Source organism: Furipterus horrens, unplaced genomic scaffold (assembly GCF_987537825.1).
Source record: "Furipterus horrens unplaced genomic scaffold, mFurHor1.1.pri manual_scaffold_15, whole genome shotgun sequence".
NCBI lineage: Eukaryota > Metazoa > Chordata > Mammalia > Chiroptera > Furipteridae > Furipterus > Furipterus horrens.
The window spans coordinates 14,864,281-14,888,088 of NW_028327185.1; the positions used below are offsets into that span (position 1 = coordinate 14,864,281).

At 40.2% G+C, this 23,808-nt stretch overlaps 1 protein-coding gene across 1 annotated transcript in view; it reads right to left on the minus strand.

Moving 5' to 3' along the window:
- The window catches only part of FMN2 (formin 2), a 261,959-nt gene that overhangs the window by 22,843 nt on the left and 215,308 nt on the right, over positions 1 to 23,808 (minus strand). The window contains exon 16 of the mRNA XM_090263236.1: positions 9,201 to 9,350. Within this exon, the coding sequence (XP_090119362.1) occupies positions 9,201 to 9,350 (150 nt within the window). The remainder of the gene's footprint in view (positions 1 to 9,200; positions 9,351 to 23,808) is intronic.

The window sequence follows — 23,808 nt, forward strand, 5'->3', positions numbered from 1 at the left end:
AACAGAGACAACGCTGATGGATTATTTAGAGAATGTTTAACATTACTCAATGAGATAAAATGACAGATGAAGTTGATTAAATCAAGTTTTCAAACTTAGGAAGACATTCAGGGTATCAGTGATCTAAGTGCTTTGTTACAGTCTCTTGCTCAGAAAACAAAGGCATAATAAATCAAAATGCAATTAAATTAAAATGCTCATTCATAGAAGATAATTTTCAAAAAGAGTGAGCAGACAAACCTGTGGTGTATCTACATGTTAATAATGCTATAGCTATAATGATGAAGTTTACATTGCAAAAAGTCTTACATCATTTCAGGAATTATATTAGGCATAATGTGATTTTCTTTTGGGGGCTCTGCAATGTCTTTACTATTAAAACTGGCAAAACCATAGCTCCTAAAACTCTAAGAGTCTTAAAATTTGAAGTGATTTCATAATATGCATATGAAAAATATGCATATATAACTTAAATGGTGATGATGATGACAATAATTTAAAGGTCATCTTAAGGAGAAAGAAATTGTAAACAGTAGTTTTCCCCATAAACCAAAGAACCCAAGCTACAAGAAACTAATTTGCCATGATGGTTATTCAACTGATGGGCATGCATTTACTAGAATTTAATATGTAAGACCACATTGTAATTCTTCGGCCAGTTCTTTAGCATGGTTAATCTTCACTGAACTAATCTTATTATGCTCTAGGAAGTACCATATAAAAAGTTTATTCCTATCACTGTCTGCCTCAAAAAAAAAAAAAGAAGTCTCCTTTTCATGAACTCAAAATTCCTCTCATAATCGTATTTCAAGTTTCTAAGTCTGGCTGTTTATGACCAGCAGAAGAAAACCCCAAGCGTGACTTGGAAGCCTATGGAGTAGGGTCCTGAGTGAGTACCCAGAAGGCAAGGCAGCGCTGGGGATGGCGAGACCAGGTGAGGCACTCCAGGGAAAAGATGGAGGGGTTAATTCAAGACGTGAAAGGTGTGAGGCTTTGCCCTTCAGCAAATGCAGATGAATTTCCCTTTTATTTTATTTATTTTGACGATTATTACAGCCATTCTTCTAAGCATTTATCTTTCCTCCATTAGAAATGCAATTAAGAAAATTTGGACAATCTGATTTCCTCTGTGGAATTAGGTTTGAAAAAAGTATACTTTACAATACAGTATTCCCTCACTTATCGTGGGTATTACCTTCTAGATCCCCTTGTGACAGGTAAAAACCCGTGAAGTAGGAACCTTAGATTTATTTTAGTATTTATATATATTTTAAGGCTTTATAAACCCTTCCCACACACTTATAAACCATTCCCAGTCCCTTATTAACCTTTCCCACATTTTTATAAACACTACTTATGTTCTTAAACATATTCTACACTCTTAAACCTACGTAACTTTAACATATGTATACAGTACTGCAAAATCCCGTGATACAGTGAAAAATCTGTGATAAATAATTAAATATAATATTTTTAAAAATCCCACGATACAGTGAGGCCACGATAAGTAAACCGCGATATAGAGAGGGACTACTGTAGATGAAGAGTTTCGGAGTATTTTTAACATGACATATACTTACCTCAAACCGGTTTACACTGGAAAGCACTGACCCATTTCATCTCTACAGAGCCTGATATTTGAATTGACCAAATCTCTAAATTGATGGAGATCTTTCTGATTTTGGAAGGAGCACAATTTCTTCTTCTTCTTTTTTTTTTTTTTTTTTACAGTTTTTGCCAGCAAATTTTATCTCTCAAATTTTTATGTAGCTAGTATTCCTGCCAGTAGTGAGAGATTTACTCTGCTTGAGTAAGTACAGAACTATCCGGGCCCAGGGGACAGAGCCAGGAGAGCGCCAGGCAGGAACACAGGGAACCCCTGCAGGGTTTCAAAACCACAGAAAGTCTAACTGGATCACTAAACGTGGCTGGTACAACCAGGTGTGGTTCTTTTTATTCTTAGAGTCCTAATGTGAGCATTCTTTCTTTTTTCTAAAATAGCTTTAATGAGATGTTCACATACTATAAAATACAACCATTTATAGTGGACAATTCATTTTTTAAAAATATTGTCACAGGGTCATGCTGCTATCTAATTTGAGAACATTCCATGCTCCCCAAAAGAAACTTCATTAGTGGTTACTCCTCTCTCGCCCCACTTCCTAACAAGGGCTAATCTACTTTTGGATGCTATATACAGAGGTGGGCAAAAGTAGGTTTACAGTTGTAAGTACACAAAGCACAGAGTTTATTCTTGTGATTATTATTTATTCTTGTATTATGCATTTGTTCCATATGAACGACTATAAACCTACTTTTGCCCACCCTCATTTGCCAATTCTGGACATTCATATAAATCAAATCATACAACATACAGTCTCTTGTGACTATCTTCTCTCACTTGGCATAAGATTTTCAAGGTTCATCCATGTTACAGTATATATCAGAGCTGTATTCCTTTTTATTACCAAATACTCTTCCATTGTATGGATGTGCCTCATTTTATTTATCCATTCATCATTTGATGGACATTTGAGCTGTTTCCATTTTTAGGTATCATGAATAATGCAGCTTTGAACACATGTGTACAAGCGTTGGTGTAATGGATGTAGGTTTTCACTTCTCTTTGGTATATGTCTAGGAGGGAATTGCCAGGCCCCTTAGTATCCTACAGTGTGTATAGTCCATAACACTTAATCATGATAATAAACAATTATTTACTGGCTCATGTACTTATTGTACTGTACTTTTTAGTGTTATTTTACAGTGCACTCTCTCTACTTACGTAAAAAAGTTTGCTGCGAACATGATCTGTGTGGGTTACATGGACAACAGCCTCACGCATCTCCTGTTTACTGCGTCCCTTGATGGCACCATTTTCTCTTGTGCTTGAGTTAATCTCCTGTTGTCTTGTACAGTAACATGCTGTGTAGGCTTGTGACGTAGGAGCAACCGGCTATGCCATACAGCACAGGTGTGTGGTAGGCCAGGCCACCCACAAGTAGAAGTGGGAGTGCTCTCTGTGACGTTTGCATAACAGCTAAGTCACCAAACAATGCATTGCTCAGAACATACACCCACCGTTAAGCGGTGTATGACCTACGACCATCGTGGGGTAAGTGCTGTGTATCTCACTGCGGTTAGATTTTCATTTACGCGGTGACCAAAGATGCAGAGCATCTGTTTGGGGGCTTGTTGGCCATTCTGCTTACTTTCTTAGGACCACCCCTACCCCCTACCCCAAGACACACAAATATGACCTTATTCTCCTTTCGTGTCCTACATCGAACTACACATTTTTAACATGCTTCAGTACTGTTCCCCACTCTTGGATCCCCCCACAGGCCCCCATCTTGCACCACACATGCATACGCAGCACATGGTTTCACCAATGACCCCTTCTAAACTTGAATGTGATGCCTTAACACAGTTGCTTCTAAATCTTAACCAGACTGCAGCAGGCAAAACCAAGTGAGCTGCTCGCTCTTTGTCAAATACAATCACTACCAACATGTCTTTGTCTCGTGTTTGCCATTACTTGGGATCCCACATTTTTAAGTGTAGAAAAAATATTTTTCATTTCTCTAAAGCTTCACTCCCACTAATGGGAGCAGAAGTGCTGTCTGAGAGGGGAAGCCTGAAGCCGAGCAGGGGAAGACGTCTCTGCCGTTACAGTTCCTCTGGCGGACGGGGGTGGGGGCAGAGGGGCAGAGTTGGCATGGAGAATCTATGATGGAAATGAACTGTGGGAAGCCTCTGACTTGGTACATTTTTCACTACCTTAGAAATCCAGGCTGCAGCAGAAGTCTACACAGACCTAAGAATTGGTTCACTTGACATGATATAAATTGGACAGACCTCCCCTGGCACTATCACACGATTTGATCTTATCCTAAAGAAACCTAACTTCATCGGTTAAAAATAACATCTTGCTTACAAAGGAACAGCTTGTATGAGAACTGGTCTTCACCTCAGATAAGCTACATATTGTTATTTTTCAATGGGGAATTTTAAATACCTTTACTCTATGAAGTATATTTTGATTCAAGATGGTTCTGCTACAAATTTTGCTGACATCAAGAAACATTTTCAGCGAAAGCTGGAGGGAAATGAGTAACTGCTCAGATACCTCCACCAGCCTCTACAAACTCACTAGAAAGTGCAACAATGTTTAAATGTTTTTCAAAGTAAAAATATCTTTGAAGTAGTTATTTTCTTGGCTCTAGGTCCAGATTCTCTTTAGCAGAGCTTGAACCAGAACCTTTAAGGGTGAGTTTCTTCCATTTTTAAACAGGAGGCATTTGAGAAAGGATTTTCTAGAGTTTAAAAAACATCTCTTGGAGCATGGCAAGATAGAGACGCATTTGCAAAACTCTTTTCCACCTAATTTAAACTTCAGGATTTTACATAATTGCCGGACAACTAAGTTTTCGAAAGTGAGTTTCCTGATACCCAGAGTTTCTCATTGTTCCCTAAACTTGGCTTTTTGTAAATCATTTTAGGAGAAGACAAGGGAAGTTTGTTTTCTTGACCCAACATGCTGGTTAACATAAGCTTTCAGTATACGAGTTGAGACTTAGAGTTTTCTGACCTCCAAAACTGGCCCAGCCAGGTCCGGTGAGGAGCACACTTTTGTAGGTCTACCTCCAAAGCATATACCCAACACCCCGTTTCCTGTCCTCTGCGGCCTCTGCCCAGTACAAAGCATCGTTTCTCTCACTTGGGCCACCACAGGAAGTTCCTAACTTGTTTTTCAACACCACTCTCCAATTCACTACTCACCTGAGCCCACCATCTTTTCATTACGTGAATCACATGAGGTTCTTCCCTTTAAAGATATGTCAATATCTTACCATGACCTACAAGGGCCTACATGATCCAGGCCTGCCCATTTCATCAAATTCAGTGTATGCCCATCATCTTCCTTGCAATGCAACCAGGCTTTCCTGCCACGTTGGCTTGAACTTCCTACATCTCTGCCTGTTGGGCTCATTGTACCATGCTGGCTCTCACCACCCTGTTCCTTCGAATTCTTTGTCACTGTAAATGTTACCTTTTCAGAAAGCGCTCCTCTGACCGCACCCTGTAAATGAACCTCTCCTGCTTTCTCCTCTGCAAACATGGCTCACTGTTTATTTTTGTGATAGTACTAATTTCAACCAGTAATTTAAAAATGTGTTTACTTTTTTATTGTCTCCTCTCGCTAGAGGGTAAGATCCACCTGGCCAGGAAATTTGCCTGGCACACAGTAGGGCATTAATAATTGCTGAATTATCTGTTATGCCTTCATGCATATTAATTACTCATTTAATGACTGTAGAATCCTTTCCTTACACATTCTCAGGCTCCAAGAGCCACTATTCCATTTTGTTTGTCAGCTGTTTTGACAAAGCTTTAGCTAGGGGAAGTTGGAACTAGGAAATGAATTTCTTTATGGGCCATTTCTCTAGAAACTGATGCCTGAATTAAAGATGTAAATGGTTGGCTAAATTAATTTACTGATGCAATGCAACAAAGCTAAGCTGCAATACAGGAGGCAATCCCTCACTTAGGTACCCAGCAAATACATTATCACATAATAATAAACCTTCTTCCCTTATCCCCATTCTTCCTATTTATTTTCAGTTGCTTTGAAAGTGGCACTTCCTTCTACTCTGATAACACCACACTTAAATATGCACGTACAACTTTGGGGAACAGAAACGCTAGCATGACAGGAGGTGGTCTCCAATTTAATGCACAACCTTCTAAGGCCACGCATCCAAATTCTTTTCCTCTAATTACAGGTCTCAGTGGGGCTGAACCCAGACTTGATTGTCAGATGTTTGTGCAATTAAATAGAGGAGCAGCTATCCTTTCTCCTGGTTCATCAAAGACTACCTGTCTCAAAGTAAAATAAACCAGTAAATTAAGTTTGACATCACTTTAAACACAACCCTTGCCAATGTCACAATTGATCTATTAAATTAAAATGTCTTAAGCCAACAAAAAAATGAAATCATGGTAGGACCACACCACATGCTATGGGGCTGAAGTCCCCGTCGCTAGGGCCGAACTTCTTGTCTAGAACATCCTTATCTCTCTGGATTGCTTGTGAAAACCTCTTCCAACTCCAAGCTCCTTGTCATGGGTCCTCTGGGTAGAATTCATCCCCCAGCTCCAGTTTCTCCCACTGCACATTACACCACACCAATGCTAGTCTGTTAGTTCAAGGAAGACACAACCATCACCAAATAGACGGGAGTATCTTCTGTGCCTAGGAAATGCTGAATACGGAATGAGAATACAATCACAAATAACTCTGCGCAGTTATATATAACCGAAGACTAATTTCCATGTCAAATACAATGATGTAACACGCCCAACCAGCAAATATTTACGGAGACGTAAAGAAGGGAAAGGCACTGTGGCTTAGTACAGTAGGGCCTATACCGGAAGTGAAGCCATTGGGAAATAAAGATCAATGCGAACATCAAAAATAAAGTCATGGTATCAAATAAAAACAGACATATTATTAGGCAATACGGGATTAGCTATCAAACAAATACGCAGATAGTAAGTACTCCAGGGATAGAGGAGGGAACAAGCTCATTGGGAAGCAACACCTCATTTGAAGCATCTATATTTCTACCGGAGGCTCCTCTCACACTAACGGTGACTATCCCAGGGGTTCAACCCCCTTCACGGACCACACCCCTGCTTCCTATCAAAGTCCCAGGGCACTCGAAGCATTCCCATCATGTCCTTCCTGCCATTTAACTACAGAAAGTGTAATAGAAAGCTCACGCCACGGCAAGAGCAGCTCCACGGGTGTGCACACAGGCAACCGCACGGGCCCCCTCGCAGAGGGGTTTTACACGTGGTTTAACGATTTGCCATCTTGAAATTGTTAAATCTTTGAACAAGGGGCCCCAGCATTTCCAACTTTGCACTGTTTCCTGGAAACTGTGTAGCTGGTCCTGCACTGAGGGAAGGGATGTTTTTCTACACGCGATTCAGACCAACAGTCTTGCTTTTCAAAGCAGCTTATTTGCCAAGAGACGTAGCATGTTTTGGAAGTCAAAGGGCAAAGAAACAGTCTCACCTTCCACGTGTCCCTCCTTAGCCCTTGATTAAAATGAAATGATTTAGAAAAACAAGAATTCTGCACTGGAGAGCACTTGAAATCTGCCAACGCACAGCACTGCCAAAATGGAAGGCAAGTCACCAAGTGTGACTCAGAAAGCCCGTGGTATATTTTATTTCTAGGATATAGCAGCGCAGGATGAAGTACTAAAAAGGGGGGGGGGGGGTGCTTGATTTTAGAGATACTTAAGGGAGTGAAGAAAAGCAAGTTCTGGTCATGTCAAATGCATAAACTATAAATATGAGGTTGTTGTCGATAGCGTTACATAGAAATACAACTCTGTCTCCCAGGGACAGTGCATCTGAACTAGTCAATTTCAACATTTCCTCCAAGATGACATCTCAGCAGCTATGTACTGGCGTATGTAGTAAAAGCGATTAGAGCGTCTACCTATGTCCTTGTCCCAGGACCCCAGGGTCACCGCCGCAGGATGCCAGGCTTCTGTGCAATTTGCTTACCTGATCAGAAAAGCTACTACAAAATGACAGCTCCCTCCATCTCCCCTTGTTGGTGACTAAATCTCACCACTTCCACCTTCATTAGACCCTAACACTCGATACCACGCAAATGACTGTGGAAGGTGAACTACTCATCTTTCAGTTTCACCCCTTAGTGTGACTGAGTTTCAGGCCCTTTTCCGGGAGGACAAGTTTAGATTAGAGATGAAAAGAGACTATGGGAATCCAGTAAGGCTCATGCATGGAAGTTGTATGTGATGTGCTGAGATTTTTTTTGTTTTAGTTTCCTTTTTATACTTTTCTAGACTGAGCAAGCCTTGCTTGGTAAAAAATTGATGACATACAGCTAAGTCTGAAGTATATGAACAAGAGTTTAAATGTGCTTATTTTTACGGAATTCTCTCTCTCTCACTTCCCTTGATTGACTTTTGACTAAAATCAACTTTTACATTAACCTTTATGATGCATTTTCAAGTAGAATGAGCTCATTATCTTCAGAGAGGATGTTTCAAATGTCGTCCTCCTTTGCAAACTGCTGTTTTTCCATCTGCATTCACTGAAGCATAGTTTCTTCTCTGATAAAGTTATGGGATCTGAGTAATTATATGAGTCAGCACAAGTCAGGCATAAGGTGCATGGGCCACAGAGCTTAGCAATTAATTTCACCTGATTTAAGGATGTATCAGAATTTACCTACCAATGCAAACTGGGGGGATGATCTTGGTTTTGTATGTGAGCAAGACCAAAATGAAGATAAAAAGCAGAAAATTGTGGAATGTGGTGGTGTGGTGAGCCAAGTCCCTTAGGTTGTGAAGTTTTCTAAAAATCTAAAGCAAAGTCACTGTCAACGCAAGGATATTGGAAAGTATACTAAGTGGTTTCAATATTAGTGTCTGGTTTACAATGTAGATTATGTTTCCTCTTCATTCTCCTACTAGATCCAGCTATTTGGGGATGCTGTCCTGGGAGGGCTAGCTTTCTTCCTGAATTAACATTTAATATGCCTCTATGGAATTGCATAATCATAGTGATAGAGACCTTGGTCCCATGCTTCAGAGGAGAAATTTCCCTTCATTCCTGAAAAGATTTGCTGTAGGAAATGTGATATAAGTCTACAAGAATCTTGAAAGCTCTTTAAAAAAATATATTGATCATCTCTTTCTTGGTGACATCTGGAAGAAATTTTTATACAGACAGTGACATTTTGACAATAGCCCATGAATGGAGCCAAAATAAAACAAAATGGATTCTTCTTACCTTTCTCGTCTTTGCTGTTGGTCTTTTGAGGTGAGTGGGTGTATCACCCCAGCAGCACTGTTCCTCCCCTGTCACATGGTCTGATTTTGTGTTGCTTCCTCATCACAGAAGCTGTTTTACCAGACAGTTGTCCTGGCAAACCATCACCTAGCCATTCTCCGAAGCATCACAGCCTCTATGCTGATTCTTTTACTCCAACTCCACATTTTGCCAAGTCTCAGCCCCTTCTTAGACCTGATATCCCAGGTTGAGGGCCATCTAATTGTTCATTCAGGCTATAAAAGCTGGCACTCCTCATCGCATCACACCTAATAAAACACTGGTTTCCCAATGCCATTGTACAAAGGAAAAAAACCTACCTCTCTTGTAGAATGAGTTTGTTCTCTTTCTTCCAAAAGTCTTTAAAGTCAGAGCTGAATTCGTGCCAGAGACTGAAAAAAACATTCGGGGACACCTCCTTCTCTCCAATTTTTGGTTTCATGAAGAAATAGGCCGTGGTCTCCAAAAAGCTGTCAAAGCACACACACACACAGAGTATAAAAGCAATGATTACTTTCCAATATGGGACATTCTTTCTCCATCCAAATTCTGGTTTCATTCATGCCAAGAGAACACAAACTCTTCAGGCACCAACAGTAGTTCTCTGATGGTTTCGTGTTCAAGTTTTGGATACAGGAAGTAGCAAGTGACAAACCCCTCCACATACTGAGGACGTTCCCTCATCCAATTCTGTTTTCAAAATTAATCACTGTCTGTTCAACATATTTCAGAAGTGACCCTGTAGTCAGGTTGAGACATATTGGAAGATGAACATCTATACTGTCTTTCTACACTCTAAGCAAATAAAATATCAGCCATTCACCCCCAAATTAATACAGGTATTACAATATTATAATACTTATGGGCTATTTGGCTTCCTATGTTGCTAGAGGAAAGGAAGCAAAAGTCTCAGGAGATGCCAACAAAGTCTCCCAACAGTGAGTGGATACAATATGGTGGCAGACTGTGACAGCAGACTGATAGCCTCCAGAAGGTGCCACTCAGAAGCTACATCCTATTACAGCTACATTAAGCTCAGAAGAGTTTCAAAAGCATATTTGACAAAGAACAAACAAGGGGTAAATGATACGTTTGTGACTTAACAAAAGTCTTCCACCTCCATGAACAATGCTTTGAAAAGGACATAGGCCAATAAAGCAGATAATGTCACGGTGAAGGGACCTGTGCAGTGTGGCCAGAGTTACTGCAAAAAGAGGCGGCACCCCGATTACCCTTACTCCCTTCCCCTTTGTCCCACTTTGCCCTAAGGCCAGCACTGCCTCTGCCACACAAAACTCAAGTCTGATGTCACCTGAAGTGTGGGGAACCGCTCCTTATGGTTTTGGGAATTGTAACCCCGGCCGTGAGCCAGACTTCGCCCCACCCCCATGCCCCCGCCGGGTTGTCTTTAGGTCTCAACAGAAAACTGGAAGGCTGTGGGAGACAGGACCGAAGGCCATTCAGAGTTTCCATAGGAATTGGATTTAAAGAATGCTTACTATGCTTTGGAGCTTGCTCTGCTTTTCTTATCTCTTAGTTAACTATAAATGGTCTCTAGCAAGGAATGTATGAAACCTTGCACCTAATGCCAGTGTGACATCAAGACGTTTGACAGACCCTGACACAGACTGGTCCCTGTGATCTGTAATGGTCAACTGTAATCCAGGGGCCTAAAAGCTACAGATAATTTACGAATTTTGACCTTGTATCTCCCATACGTACCCTTCTCAATAAAAAGCATGAGCAACAGAGGTCTTGCGCATTCTCCACTAGAGGGACAGTTGTCTCCTTTACCCCCCAGACAAAATACAGCATCCTGGATAAATTTGTTCCACTGTGGTCATGAAACCTCTGCTGGACAGAGTAGTTTCCAACCGAACTGGGGCATTGGAGGCAGCTCAGCCTCATCTGGCACCCGGATGGGGGGGCCTCATTACCGACGTATAAATGTCTAAGGCAATTTGATTTTGCCATATTGTGCTTTTTGATTGAAAGTGTGGAGACACATACATACAGGGACATATGTCCATATGTCTGTGTGTGTGTTCAGCTTGTCATGGAGCTGATTTCTAATCCCTATTATGAAAAAAGTATCTCATTGAGATGGGCCTAAAAAATGTGATATGTACCCCTGGCTAGTTTTGCTCAGTTGGTTGGAGCACTGTCTTGCAGACTGAAGGGTCATGGGTTTGATTCCCAGTCAGGGCACATACCCAGGTTATGGGTTCGATCTTGGCATGTGTACAAGAAGGCAGTCAATCCATGCTTCTCTCTCTCTCTCTCTCTCTCTCATTCTCTCTCTCTCTCCCTCCCTCCCTGCCCCCACCCCTTCTCTAAAGACTATGAAAAATAACCTCAGGTGAGATAAAAAATTATTAGTATTTTTAAAAATTAGATATATACAATTATTTGCTCAGAAGATAAAGGAGACTGAGTTTCACACACAAAATCAAAACTTCCCAGCCACCCTGACTGTGGGTTACCTTGTGTGGCTGGTCTTCTCTGTGTTTTTTTGTTTGTTTTATTTTGTTTTAACTCTTGCTTTATGGTTGTCTCTGAGCAGCCAGGGAAACCAGCTTTTAGACTCTGGGGACATATGACAGCACCCATTTGATCAAATGTGTGGCTTGCGGAAATTATATGTTTCTTTCTAGTTAGCCTAGTAGGAAAGTGATACAGTGGAGTCACTTCATTCTGAGAGTCAGGCTGTAAAGTAGATATGCTACGTGAGAATCTGGCTGCCAGGAACTACGGTAATGACATTTGAATGTGTCCACAGAATGTGCTGATGACGTGAAGACTGCCAGCAGAGTAGATGGCAGGGAGCATAAATAGTCTAAAACATATCTGGGTCATATTTTACGAAAACTGATAAAGTATTCACATAGTTCCCTCCTGGGAAACCCAGTCTTTTTCCTTATATGCCCAAAGACTATTTATGACCCGTATGGCTGATATTAAGTCTGAAATCCTTTGACTACCCATTTAGTCTTTTTCATCATTTCTCTAGTAATTATGCTTTATAAAACTGATTATTACAAACCAGGCCAGGCTATGTGGGCAGGTATCTAAATTGTAATAGCTGGTTCATTCAGCCAGCTTAAAACATTCTGAAAGTTCCATCACAAGGTAGCAGGTGTAAAGGAAAGAATATACAACTTAGAATAAGAAGACACAGGATATTGAATCCTGACTCTACCTAGCTGTTTGAGCAAACCATTGAAGATCACTGTGACTCAGCTTTTTCATCCATACACCAGAGTATCATAAACAATTGTTTTAAAGTTCAATGGAAAAAAATTAATTTCCATAGCGTTTGTTGTCTGCTTAACATTAGTAAAATTTATTTAATATTGCATATTACTTTACACTACATACATTATATATTGCACATTCGAAAATATAAATATTTACTTCCTAAATTTTTTCTCTGAATTCTAACTAATTTAAATGGGGCTGATTTGTTAATAGACACACAGGTGATCATGTTTCCTACAGATATTTTTGAGTTACTAGCATGCAGAGAGGCTTCTGATGGTAGTAATAATTATTCTAATTATTCAATAACTTCCTCTTGGCTTTATCAGAAATTGCCCACATCATTTTAAGAAGGTCACAACTTTTGAGCTTTCATTTCTTCATCTGTAACGTGGAAGATATACCTGCTCTTTGAAGGTTGTTAGGAAGATCATATGGCAAGTACCTTGCCAGTTATAAGCTGAAATAGCAATGTATGTATTAACTTTGTAATAGGTAAGCCTTTTTTCACTAACAACGTGAAACAAAGGTGTCAGTGTGTGAAGCCGATTAATAGCGTGATTCTCACTGAAGAGAGCCTGTGGCCACAGCCATTGCTTTGGAAGTGGCCATGATAAAAGAACAAGTGTCACCCAGGGGTGTAACAGGGCAGTCAAGAATTATCTGAGGGCCTGGAGTGCTGTCTCAGCTGGGTTCAACCACTCCATTCCCAGAATCAAGATGGCAGAAGAGACATTCATGTATGGATTAGCAAACCAGGATTTTTAACATGAAAAAGAATATAGAATGTCAAATCTTACAGTTAAGAACTCTGGCCTGAACTTGAATTGGAAGGGTCAGTATAAAAATAATGTATTTTAATTCTAGTTCCATCCACTGAAAAGCCTAGTTACAGTACTAATTTCAATAAAAATTAACAATACTAGTACCCGGATTGTGATCGGCAAAGATTACATTGCACATTCTTTTTACCTTTGCACATTTTTAAAATACTTCATAATAAAGAATGTGTTAAATTTCAAATGCACACACATGCAAGGGTAGTACAAAGAAGTAATGTCTATAAGGATCTTTTAGAATGGCATTCTAGAAATATTTTCTAAAGCCTAGAACATTGCTTGAAAGTCCTCTACTGGATACTGTTTTTGACTACAAGTTATGTTCCACAGATAATTAAAATAGCTTTGATTTCCTTAACTGAAAAGCGGACACACCACAAAATGAGAATTATATTCTTTTTAACTTCTCATCTGTTTTTAAGACAGTCTTTGTCTGGAAACTGAACACATAAAGAATGACTCAAAATTTGGTTTTTATTACAACCAAAAAGGTCCTAGTAATTATCCTAAAATAGCATTTTCTTGCCACAAGTTATGATCTGTAGGGAGAAGCATGTTCTCTGCAAATGAAATATTTTAAAAAATATTGTATTGCCTGTTATTACTATCAGTTATTTCCCATCTGTGAACAGAATTTAGCCTTGGTCAAGCACTACAGAAAACCATGACTTTAAGCCCAACCGTTCTGTGAGCATCTACTCTGTAGAAGTCATAGATGAGGACACCATAATTTCATTTACTTCATCGGTGAGTGGGTATGCCAGACACCATGAATGGCAAGGCCAAGAAAGAAACATGCAATCTTGAGACTATCGTGCTAAGCAAAATAAGTCAGACAGAAAAAGAAATATTCCATTTCACTCATATGTAGGATATAAACCTGAAAGCAACAAATGAGCAAGAAAAGCGAACAAACAAAAACTCATAGACACGGACAACAAACAGTATGGCGGTTACCAGAGGGAGGGGGGAAGGCTTGGGGGCAGGGGATAGTAAAGGGTAAAGGGGGTCAAATATATGACGACAGACTGAAGAAGGTTTGACTTTCGGTTGTGGGAACACAATGCAATATACAGACGATGGATCATAGAATTGAAACCTATATAATCTTATTAACCAATGTCAGCCCAATACATTTAATTTTTTAAAAATGCAATTGCTATCCAAAGCAACTCGATGTGTTATCCTTCAGTTTACAGGCTGCCAGACACTGACCGCTGCTCTCAGAACTGAATCAACGTAAGAATAACTGCCCTGTTCTCGAGTATACGCTTCAAGAACGGTAAGCCGTTCGTTCTGTGACAAGGCTCAGCTCTGTGCTCTTCAATGACCCGAAAGCATATCTAAAACTAGGCCAGAGACGACTTTTTGATGTGTGGCAGGTTGTCCTGGTTATAGAAAAAAGGATGTGCCCACAAAAGCAATCTGAGGTGAGTGATATAAAGTTGGGCTAACCTTTAGAATCATCGGTATTATTACTTTACATTTTACTGACTGATGTCAAAGAGACTTTGGACATCCGTTAGAGTGATAATGCCTTATCAGTACCCACTGGCTTTTTGCGCCTCGCAGGGTTTGACATTCTGATTCCATACCTTGTTCTTCGTCTGCCTGGGATATTCTTCACCCAGGCATCCCCGTGGCTGCCTTTCTGACCTCTGCTCCAACATTATTTCCTTGTTAAGGGCTTCCACAAAAAGCTGGAGTAAAATTGCAACATGAGATGCCCCTAATATTCCTGCTTGATTTTTCTCCATAGCACTTCCCGCCATCAGAAATAGCAGAGGTGGTGTCTACCTGTTCGCTGTTTGTCTTCCTCTGCTAGAATTTATCCTTGAAGAGTATTTTTATCTTTTATGTTCACTGCTTTATTCCCAGCACCCAAACAGTGTCTGGCATACAAGAACTGTGGGACAAATATTTACTTAACGGATGATTTCTACTGAATAACTACACTAGACACTTCTGGGGACAAAAATTTCTATTTTTAGGCACATTGTAGTAGAAGAAATCTGTTAGGCTTCTTAACAGCCTGAGGTTTAAATACAAGGCTTTAAACCTGAAGGAGCAGGAATTCATCCTGCCTCCCCCGACACTGGACCTACGTTGACTTAATTAACTTTGGTTAAATTTCCCCACGTCATTTCTAAAACAAGAATAGCAATGGCTTCCTACTTAATTGGATTATCATGAGGCTTAAATGAGACCAAGTAGTCATCTTGGTTCATGGAGTTGCCAGGCACATAGTAAGACTAAGTGATGGTTCTTATCACTGTCACTGGTGACAGTGGCATAGAAGATTCCTCCTGCGTCTTCCTTGTGTGTTTGCAGAGTATAAAAAGAACTGGCACTCATTCTTTGTACCAAAAAGTTAAGGGGAGCTACTCCATTCTCTTTTTCCCATACCCCTACGTGTTATGAGACCACAACACTGATGTCATGTCAGCCTCCTTGGGGACAGCAGACCAGCCCCAGAGTGGGCTAACCACCCCATACCCTTTCCTCCCTACTCATCTGTGCGGCTTATCTCTCTTGGCTCAGAAGCAAGTTTACAGTAACTCCAGCCAAGAGAATTCCTCTCACTTCATTTATGTGGAAAGAAAAAACATATCTTTTTACCCTGGCATCATGTAAGAGGTGAACAGTAACGGCAGGATACATCCTTTACTCTTGATGTGACTTCATATGACTGTTTCATATTCCATAACCTGTCTTTCATACACATGAACACACACACACGTGAGCATGCAGCTTTCTGGCACCTCCTTAACAGACATATCACAATCAACAGCTAAGCCAAGAGGTCTGCTGAAAGAAGGAAATCCATTTAATTCAACTTCCCCTGCCTCCCACCACAAATGTAGCTGTAGTTATCAGTAAAGCTAATACCACGATTCAGATCCGAGTTGTTCTGATGCATCTGTTGCCATCTCCAAGCTCCGTGGAGGCAGGGTTGTGCCAATTATTACTTTCTCTCTAATGTTAATACCAACAAGCCTTGGGACTAAAGTTCTCCCTCTGCGGCTCAACTGCCGAGGCACTTCAGGCTATTTTTAGATATTGCTATATTTGGACTGGTGGGTGGAAGTGAAGGGTCGGAGGAGGTAGTTTCTTAGACACACTCTATGATCCAAGGGGCCTTTTGGCAGGTCAGTCCTGGGGTGCCTTCCCCTCTGTTTCCTCTGGGACTGTCCCTCCTCCCTCCTGTCAATATCACCATCCTTTTGGAGTTTAACAAAAACAATATCAAGTACTAAATGAGAGTTTAGACACACTGAGAATTATACACGTGTGAGACAATTTAGCTCATATAGTCAGAGCTGAGAACATAAAGCATCTTAGTATTAAACAAGAGGTCAATAGAGTGTAACAGTTTAAATGAACTGCCAAGGGTCATCGTCATAAATCTTCCCTTGCTTTTGCCATTTTTATTGTGCAATGTTGGGTTTTGTAATATTATTCTTCAGAACAAACTCAAGTCTCAAGAGAAAGATCTATTTTCAGTTAAAGCCTTCTACAAATAACTGAAGTTTTTGGTGTCTTAAATCATCATCTCCATTTCCACTTTCTTCCTACACCCCCAGAGAAACTTATATGAAATATAACACATTTTATTACTCAAATAAGGAAGAATAAGTCCTTTCGCTCATTATTAAAAGGCCTTTGAGGGGTCTTCCACGTCTTCTAAAAAGTAAAATGCCAACCATTTTGCTCTAAACAACAGAAAATCAGAGGAATTCCTATTGGTAAGAGGACAAACTGGTATTTCTTTTCTGTTAAAATGAAGAACTGTGGTATTTCCACATTTCCACTTTCAGGGTAATTGTGATCTCAAAACAGTCAACTGCTCTTAGGAGGAAAAAAAAGGTAATTCAGCATAAGAGCAGCCATCAACTCATATAAGACATGAAAGAGAAGCTTAAAAATCCAAGTGACACATTTTTAGACACAAATTGGCCTTGAAGAGACAACGTAAATTGAGACTCATGCTGATCCCTAAAATTAGGAACCAGACAACCAAATCTCACTTTACTAATTTACTTAATTTTTCACCACTCTGAAACTTATTCTTTCTCTATAACCCCATCTTGCACCTTCATCTCCAAGGGGGAAAGATCATTTATCACCTGCTAATCAATACTAAGCTATTCACCTGCAGGATTATCCTATCCACAACTACTTTCTTTAGGAAAGTATCAAATCCATTGTCTCTTATTTCCAGCATCTAAAATTTCTTATTATTGGCTTATTCTCCTGACCCAAAAGCACATACAGATTTCTTCATTCAAAAAGATTTCTCTCAGCCATGCAGCTTCATTGAAAGACACAATTATTTATGAATGGTTGGTTTGTAATTCAATGCTTCTGTGTCCCCACTCATTTTGAAAACTGGCTTCACAGACCACCCTTCCACTATTTTTCTCTCAGGGGTCCCTGACCTAAACCTATATTTTAGCAATTTTCATCCTTATGCCTGAAATAATTGAACTATTACTGGGTTGCTTATTTGAACTTGAAAATAAGAAATCATTAACAGAGCTTTTGGTTGTTTTCTTTTACTCCTTTAGGTTAAACCTATGCAAATGGAATTAAATATGTTATTTCTATTTCTCTGTCATTAAAGTTTCAATTATGGGATCCTTGGCTTATCTACTTCATAGCTTCACTTTCTGTTAACTTTTGATTTATAGAAATGTTGGAAAAAATAAGATACAGAATTCCCATATAGCTTTCACTCAGCTGCTCCTAATATCAACATCTTACACAATCACAGCACATTGTCGAAGCTAAGAAAAATGAACATTGATACTATGACAGTGAAGGAATGCTTTTGGCAGGAGGCCCTGCAAACTTCCTTCAGTGAAGGGAGATAAACCGCACAGATGAGTAAGGAGGAAACAGGAAGGGTGGTTAAGCCACTCCGGGGCTGATCTGCTATCCCCTAAGAGACTGACATACTCACATCGGTTTTAGTTTATATAAAAGTCCTGTGTTATATCATAATTATGAGGTTGTAAGGGAAAGAGAGAAAGGAAATGAAATCAGACCAAGTATGCTCTCTGACCACAAGGGAATTAAATTAGAAATCAATAACAGAAAGATTAACAGGAAAATGTCCAAAACATTTCTAAAGCATTCATAGGTCAAAGAGAATCTCTCACGGGAAATTAGAAAATTTTTGAACTGAAAATATGATATATCAACATTGTGGAATCCAGATAAAGCAGAAATTAGATGAAAACATATAGCATAAAGTGTTCATATTAGAAAAAAAGGAAGTTCTTTAAGATCAATGACATAAGATTCTGTCAGAACATGGCAGCAGCTGGACTGCCTGCCCAGATGTATGACGCATGCACATGAACCATATGCAAATGAACGTGGTCCCAGCCTCTCCCAAAGGAAGTAAAAATGGACTTCGCTCGTTCCCAGAAGAAATGTTGATGGACCTAGCACGATATACTGACCGGCCTGGTGGGGGAGAAGCAGGGAGATCTAAATAACCTGCTGAATGTGTTGATGGGTAAACTCACCCTAACCAAAATGTATGTGCAGAAAGGTGTGGAGACGGCACCTGCAGACCCACAGGCAGGCAATTCCCATGGACCTGCATGAGTGCCTGGGAGCCACCACTCCCCCTTCTTTTCCCCTTCCCCCTTCCCCCTTCCTTTGTTCCTACAGGCCCTCAAGTCAGCCCAGGAGTTTCCTTTTCCCCCCAACCCCCTCCCTCTTTTCCCTCAATAAGCCGGGGTAAGATCCTAGACTGTTCTCTGGGTGGTTTCTCAGAGCAAGGGTACCTGACAGACTCCACTTTAGAGAACTAAAGTGAAGTGTGCAATTTAAGTCTAGAAGAAAATAAATAATAAAAATTAAAGCAGAAATAAATGCAACTGCAAACAGAGAAAACTAGAGAAAATCAGCAAAACCAAAAACTGCTTTTCATTTTAAAGATCAAGAAAACTGATTAATTTCTAGCTGGGATAACTATAGGGAAAAAAAAGAAAAGAAAAAATAACATGCTTATATGGAAGGAAGGAAGGAAGGAAGGAAGGAAGGAAGGAAGGAAGGAAGGAAGGAAGGAAGGAAGGAGGGAAGGAAGGAAGGAAGGAAAGAAGCAATGACTAAGGTAATATGAGGCTATAAGGATAGGCTCTAATCCAATGTAACTGATGTCCTTATGAGACTAGGTTAGGACGCAGACACGCAGCAAGGGAAGAAGAAAAAAGGATAACTAAGATCTTAGAAATGGAAACTGTGATCATACATACACAAGAAGGGGAGAGAGAGAGAACACACACAAGCATTATCATTATTAATACCATGGACATTTGCAGATACATTATAAGTAATTCTATGCCCACAAATTTGATAACTTAAGATAAAATAGTTAAATTCTTTGAAAGACACAAACTACTAAAACTGTCACAGGAGAAAGAGATCAACTAAGACACCTACCTCTATTAAAGAAATTAAATCAATAATTAATAACCTTCCAAAAAAGAAACCACCAGGCCTGCAGTTATCCTGATAAATTCTACCAAATTTTGATAGAATAAATTATAGCATTTCTCTACAATCTCTTCCAGAAAATAGAAGCAGAAGAAACAGTTTCTAACTCATTCTATGAAACCAGCATTAACTTTCACCAAAACAATGTAAAGACATTACGAGAAAGAAGACATATGGGTCAATATTACTCTTGAACCTAGGTGCAAAAATTCTCAACAAAATATTACCAAATAGAATTCAACATGAATTTTAAAATTATGCTCCATGACCAAGTGTGGTTTATTCTAGTTATGCAAAATGGGTTTAATATTCAAATAAAAACAATTTAATCTATCATAAAACAAGCTAAATAAAAAAGTAATAAGATGATATCAACTAATGTGAAAAAAAGCATTTGACAAAATCTAACACCATGATAAAAACTCTCAGCAAACTAGGAACAGAGAACTTGCTCAACTTAATACGATACATCTATGAAAACACCTATAGCTCACACGATGAGAGACTGAATGCTTTCCTCCTAGGATGGATAAGGCAAGGGAGTCCTCTCCACCACTTCCTTTTAACATCGTACTGAGTCCTAGCTAATGGAAATAAAAGACATATACAGACTGGGGAGGAAGATATAAATCTGTTTTTATTTGTAGATGAATATGTCTACGTAGAAAATGTCAAAGAATCTACAAAATACCTCCTGGAACTAATAAACAAGTAAAGCAAGTTGAAAGATACAGGTCAATATACAAAACTCAATTGCTCTCCTACTCTTATATACCAGCATGGAATAATTAAAGTTTGAAATTAAATTATACACACACACACACACATATACACATCATTGTAGCAGAAAAACATGAAATGCTTAGGTATATATGAGATCTGTGTGAGGAAACCAACAAAACTCTGATGAAACAAATAAAAAAAGATGTAAATAAATCGAGAGATATTTGTATACATGGTCAGGAATAGCCAATATTGCAAAGGCACTAGTTCTCCCCAACTTGACCCTATTCTTATAATCCCGGTCAAAATCCTGACAAGTTATAATGTGAATATTAACCAGCTGTTTCAAACTTTTATATGCAGAGGCAAAAGACCTGGGAGAGGCATCACCATACCAAAGAAGCAAAACAAAGTTGAAGACCTCACATTCCCCAATTTCAAGACTTACTATACAGCTACAGTGACCAGGGCAGCATGGTGTTGTGGGGAGAACAGACACATGTATCCATGCAATAGCATAGTGGCCGGATGTAGACCGACACAAACATAACTGACTGCTTTTGACAAGGGAACAAAGGCAACTCAATGGAGAAAGGACAACCTTTTGAACAAATGGTGCTGGAACAATGGAACATCAATATGCAAGAAATGAACGAACACGAAGGAACCTAAGCACAGATATCACATCTTTCAAAATAAAGAAAAAACAAAGTCAGCCCTAAAATATTGACTGACAACTTGTGGATGGGTGGTGAGAAAACATAAATCATTTGAAGATGTTACATTGTTTTGCAAAGGGGCAATGACAGTAAATAAATTAATAATTGTTAATTACAGGTATCAGACATAAGAGAAATAAAAGCATCATTCCTATGGCAGCCGTGAGTACGCATCTTTGCAAAGACCCAGAGTTCCAACAGCAGAAAATGAAAATGGCCGCGGGCTCCAGATGCTCTGCTCTGAAGTCCATCACTTCACTTCCAGAAAGCCCCAGGGTTGCTGCCTGCTAGCGAGTGAGCACACAGGGACACTGGTGCAGGTGCAGGGCTAGGAGACACAAGACTCCTCTAAAGGGCGACGCTGTCTCAACGACTTCCCCCATGCTTTGCCAAGGCCTTCTTGTAACTGCTCTGCAGCCTACGACTTTTTCTACACAAGCTTGCTTTCTCCCCCTTCCCTCTCCTCTTTGGGGGTTGGACCTGCCTCCAGGTCCAACAGCTGCCCCAGCTTCTTCTGGCTCCCTTCCCATTTTTTCCCAATAAATCCAGTTTTGGCACCTGCTACTTGGAGAACCTGAAATAACATAAGTAGGGCCGTAAGGAACCTGAGAAAACAAGCAGTGAGAAGAAGTTTTGGGGACAGATTCACTTACCACCCTGCTGTCTTCGTGGTATATGGGGCACAGACAGACCCTGGGCACAGCGGTGGTAAAGATATCACCAGTTAGCCTAAGAAAATGTTCTGGTGGGGAAATGTCCTTGCAAGTGTGATGATCAGACTATTGAAAACACAGTGAGGACGATGCCACATACACAGTGGAGCTGGCTGGCTCTTGCAAAGTTGGATTGGCACTCTGCGGAGGGATAATGAGAAGCCCAGGGCACGAATAAGCAGTTGAAGATTGCTCGAGGGCCTCCTTGGTAGTTTGGAAAGAGGCAGCCAACTCCTGCAGTGAAATGACAGAAGCAGCTGAGCAACACAAAGAAGATCCAATCATCAGAGTTGCAGAGCTCCAGCAGCAGTTAAATGCTCAGGCAAAGCAGGTCTGCTAAGCTCAAGGCAGAGCCATGGCTGGGAAAATGTGGGATCCTGAAACGAGGGGCAGAGACATCTGATGGTCATGCCTACAGATCTCTGATACTCTTGGGAATTTGTAGAGACAGCCCACTCTTCCCTAGTAAGAGCTAGTGTCCCCCACCTGCCCCCGAGGTTAGAAACACTGTAGAAAGTAAAAAATGGGCCCCTCAGAAGCGGCCCCAGCTGTTCTCTAGGCTGCTAAGATGATAATAAAGGTGTCATCCCAGCATAACCTAGCTACAGAAATGCTAGATCAATTAAGGGGAAAAACAGATTATACTACATCCAAAGAGCTGCAAGAATGAACTATATGTGGTGGCAGGAGTCAGGGAGTCAGAAGCTTGGGGACTATGACTACCATAGTAACTGACAAGGCAAGGGGGTTTGACCCACAGGAAGTGTGGAGAAGTTAATAGGTCACGGCATCCTTGCGGGTAAATGACAAGGGTACTGCTTAACATCTACAAACCAAAGAAAAAGGCAAGAATAGAAGAAAAGGAGGATAAGGGTAGATGCTCCAATAAAAAGTTAAACTTCCTCACTCAGCTCCTGGTATAGAGCCAATTTCAGATCCAGAACCCAGTGACACCAAAGGGGTGTTGGGTCTCTGTGGGGGAAACTCCTGAAACACAGTGCTGTGTATAGTAATGATTCCCTCAGTCCTTCCCCAAAGGAGCCTGCAGACACCTCTGTTGACTGTATAGTGGACAAAGGGAAGTATCTTCACCTTTTGAGGACTAGGGGATACAGGGTCTGAGCAGACATCCAAAGCTTCATCATGGCCATCTGCACCAGGGTGACATAATAAGGAATCCAGGTTAAAGGACTTGTACCTAGTTCACAGTAGGCCTACCGGACTCATGGCCTCACCCAGTGGCCAGTCACCGCTGGGTGCACAGCTGGAATAGCTATATACCAGGGCCGTAGGGATAACCCCTAAATTGGTTTCTTTTCCCATAAGGACATAGAAAGTTTGAAAGGAATACTGTTGTAGTGCCATAACAAGTAAATATAACAACAACAACAACAAAAAGCTGATATAAATGTATACTATTATCAGACAAAACAGAAATCTAGGCAGAAAAATTATCAGAGAAAAGGATAGCATTAATAACAAGATTTCGTTTACCAAGAAGATAGAATGACTCTAAATTTGTATGTCCAAAACAAAATTTGCTGTCCTGGTTGGGTGGCTCAATTGGCTGGAGTATTGTCCCATACACCAAAAGGTTGCAGGTCCGATTGTTGGTCAGGAAACATATCTAGGTTGCGGGTTCAATCAATAGTCAGAACATATACAAGAGGCAACCAATCAATGTCTCTTTCTCCCTCGCTCACTCTCTCTTCCCCACCCTTCTTCTCTCTAAAATCAATAAACATATCCTTGGGTGAGGATTAAAAAAATGTTTTAAATGAGGGAGATAATATAGTGTGACAATATCAGGCACATGAACAGAAGTCCCAGACAGAGAAGAAAGAAAGGGGCATAAAACATCTGAAGGAATAATAGCTGAAACCTTCCTAACCTGGGGAAGGAAACAGGTATCCAGGTTCAGGATGCACAGAGTCCCAAAAAAGATGAACTCAAACTGGTTCACACCAAGACACATTATAAGTAAAATGTCAAAAATTAAAGATAAAGAGAGAATCTTAAAAATATCAAGAGAAATGAAACTAGTGATATACAAGAGAATCCCCATAACACTATCCACTGATTTTTCTGTAGAAATTTTGCAGGCCAGAAGAGAATGACATGATATATTTAAATTGATTAAAGAGAAAACCAACAATCAAGAATACT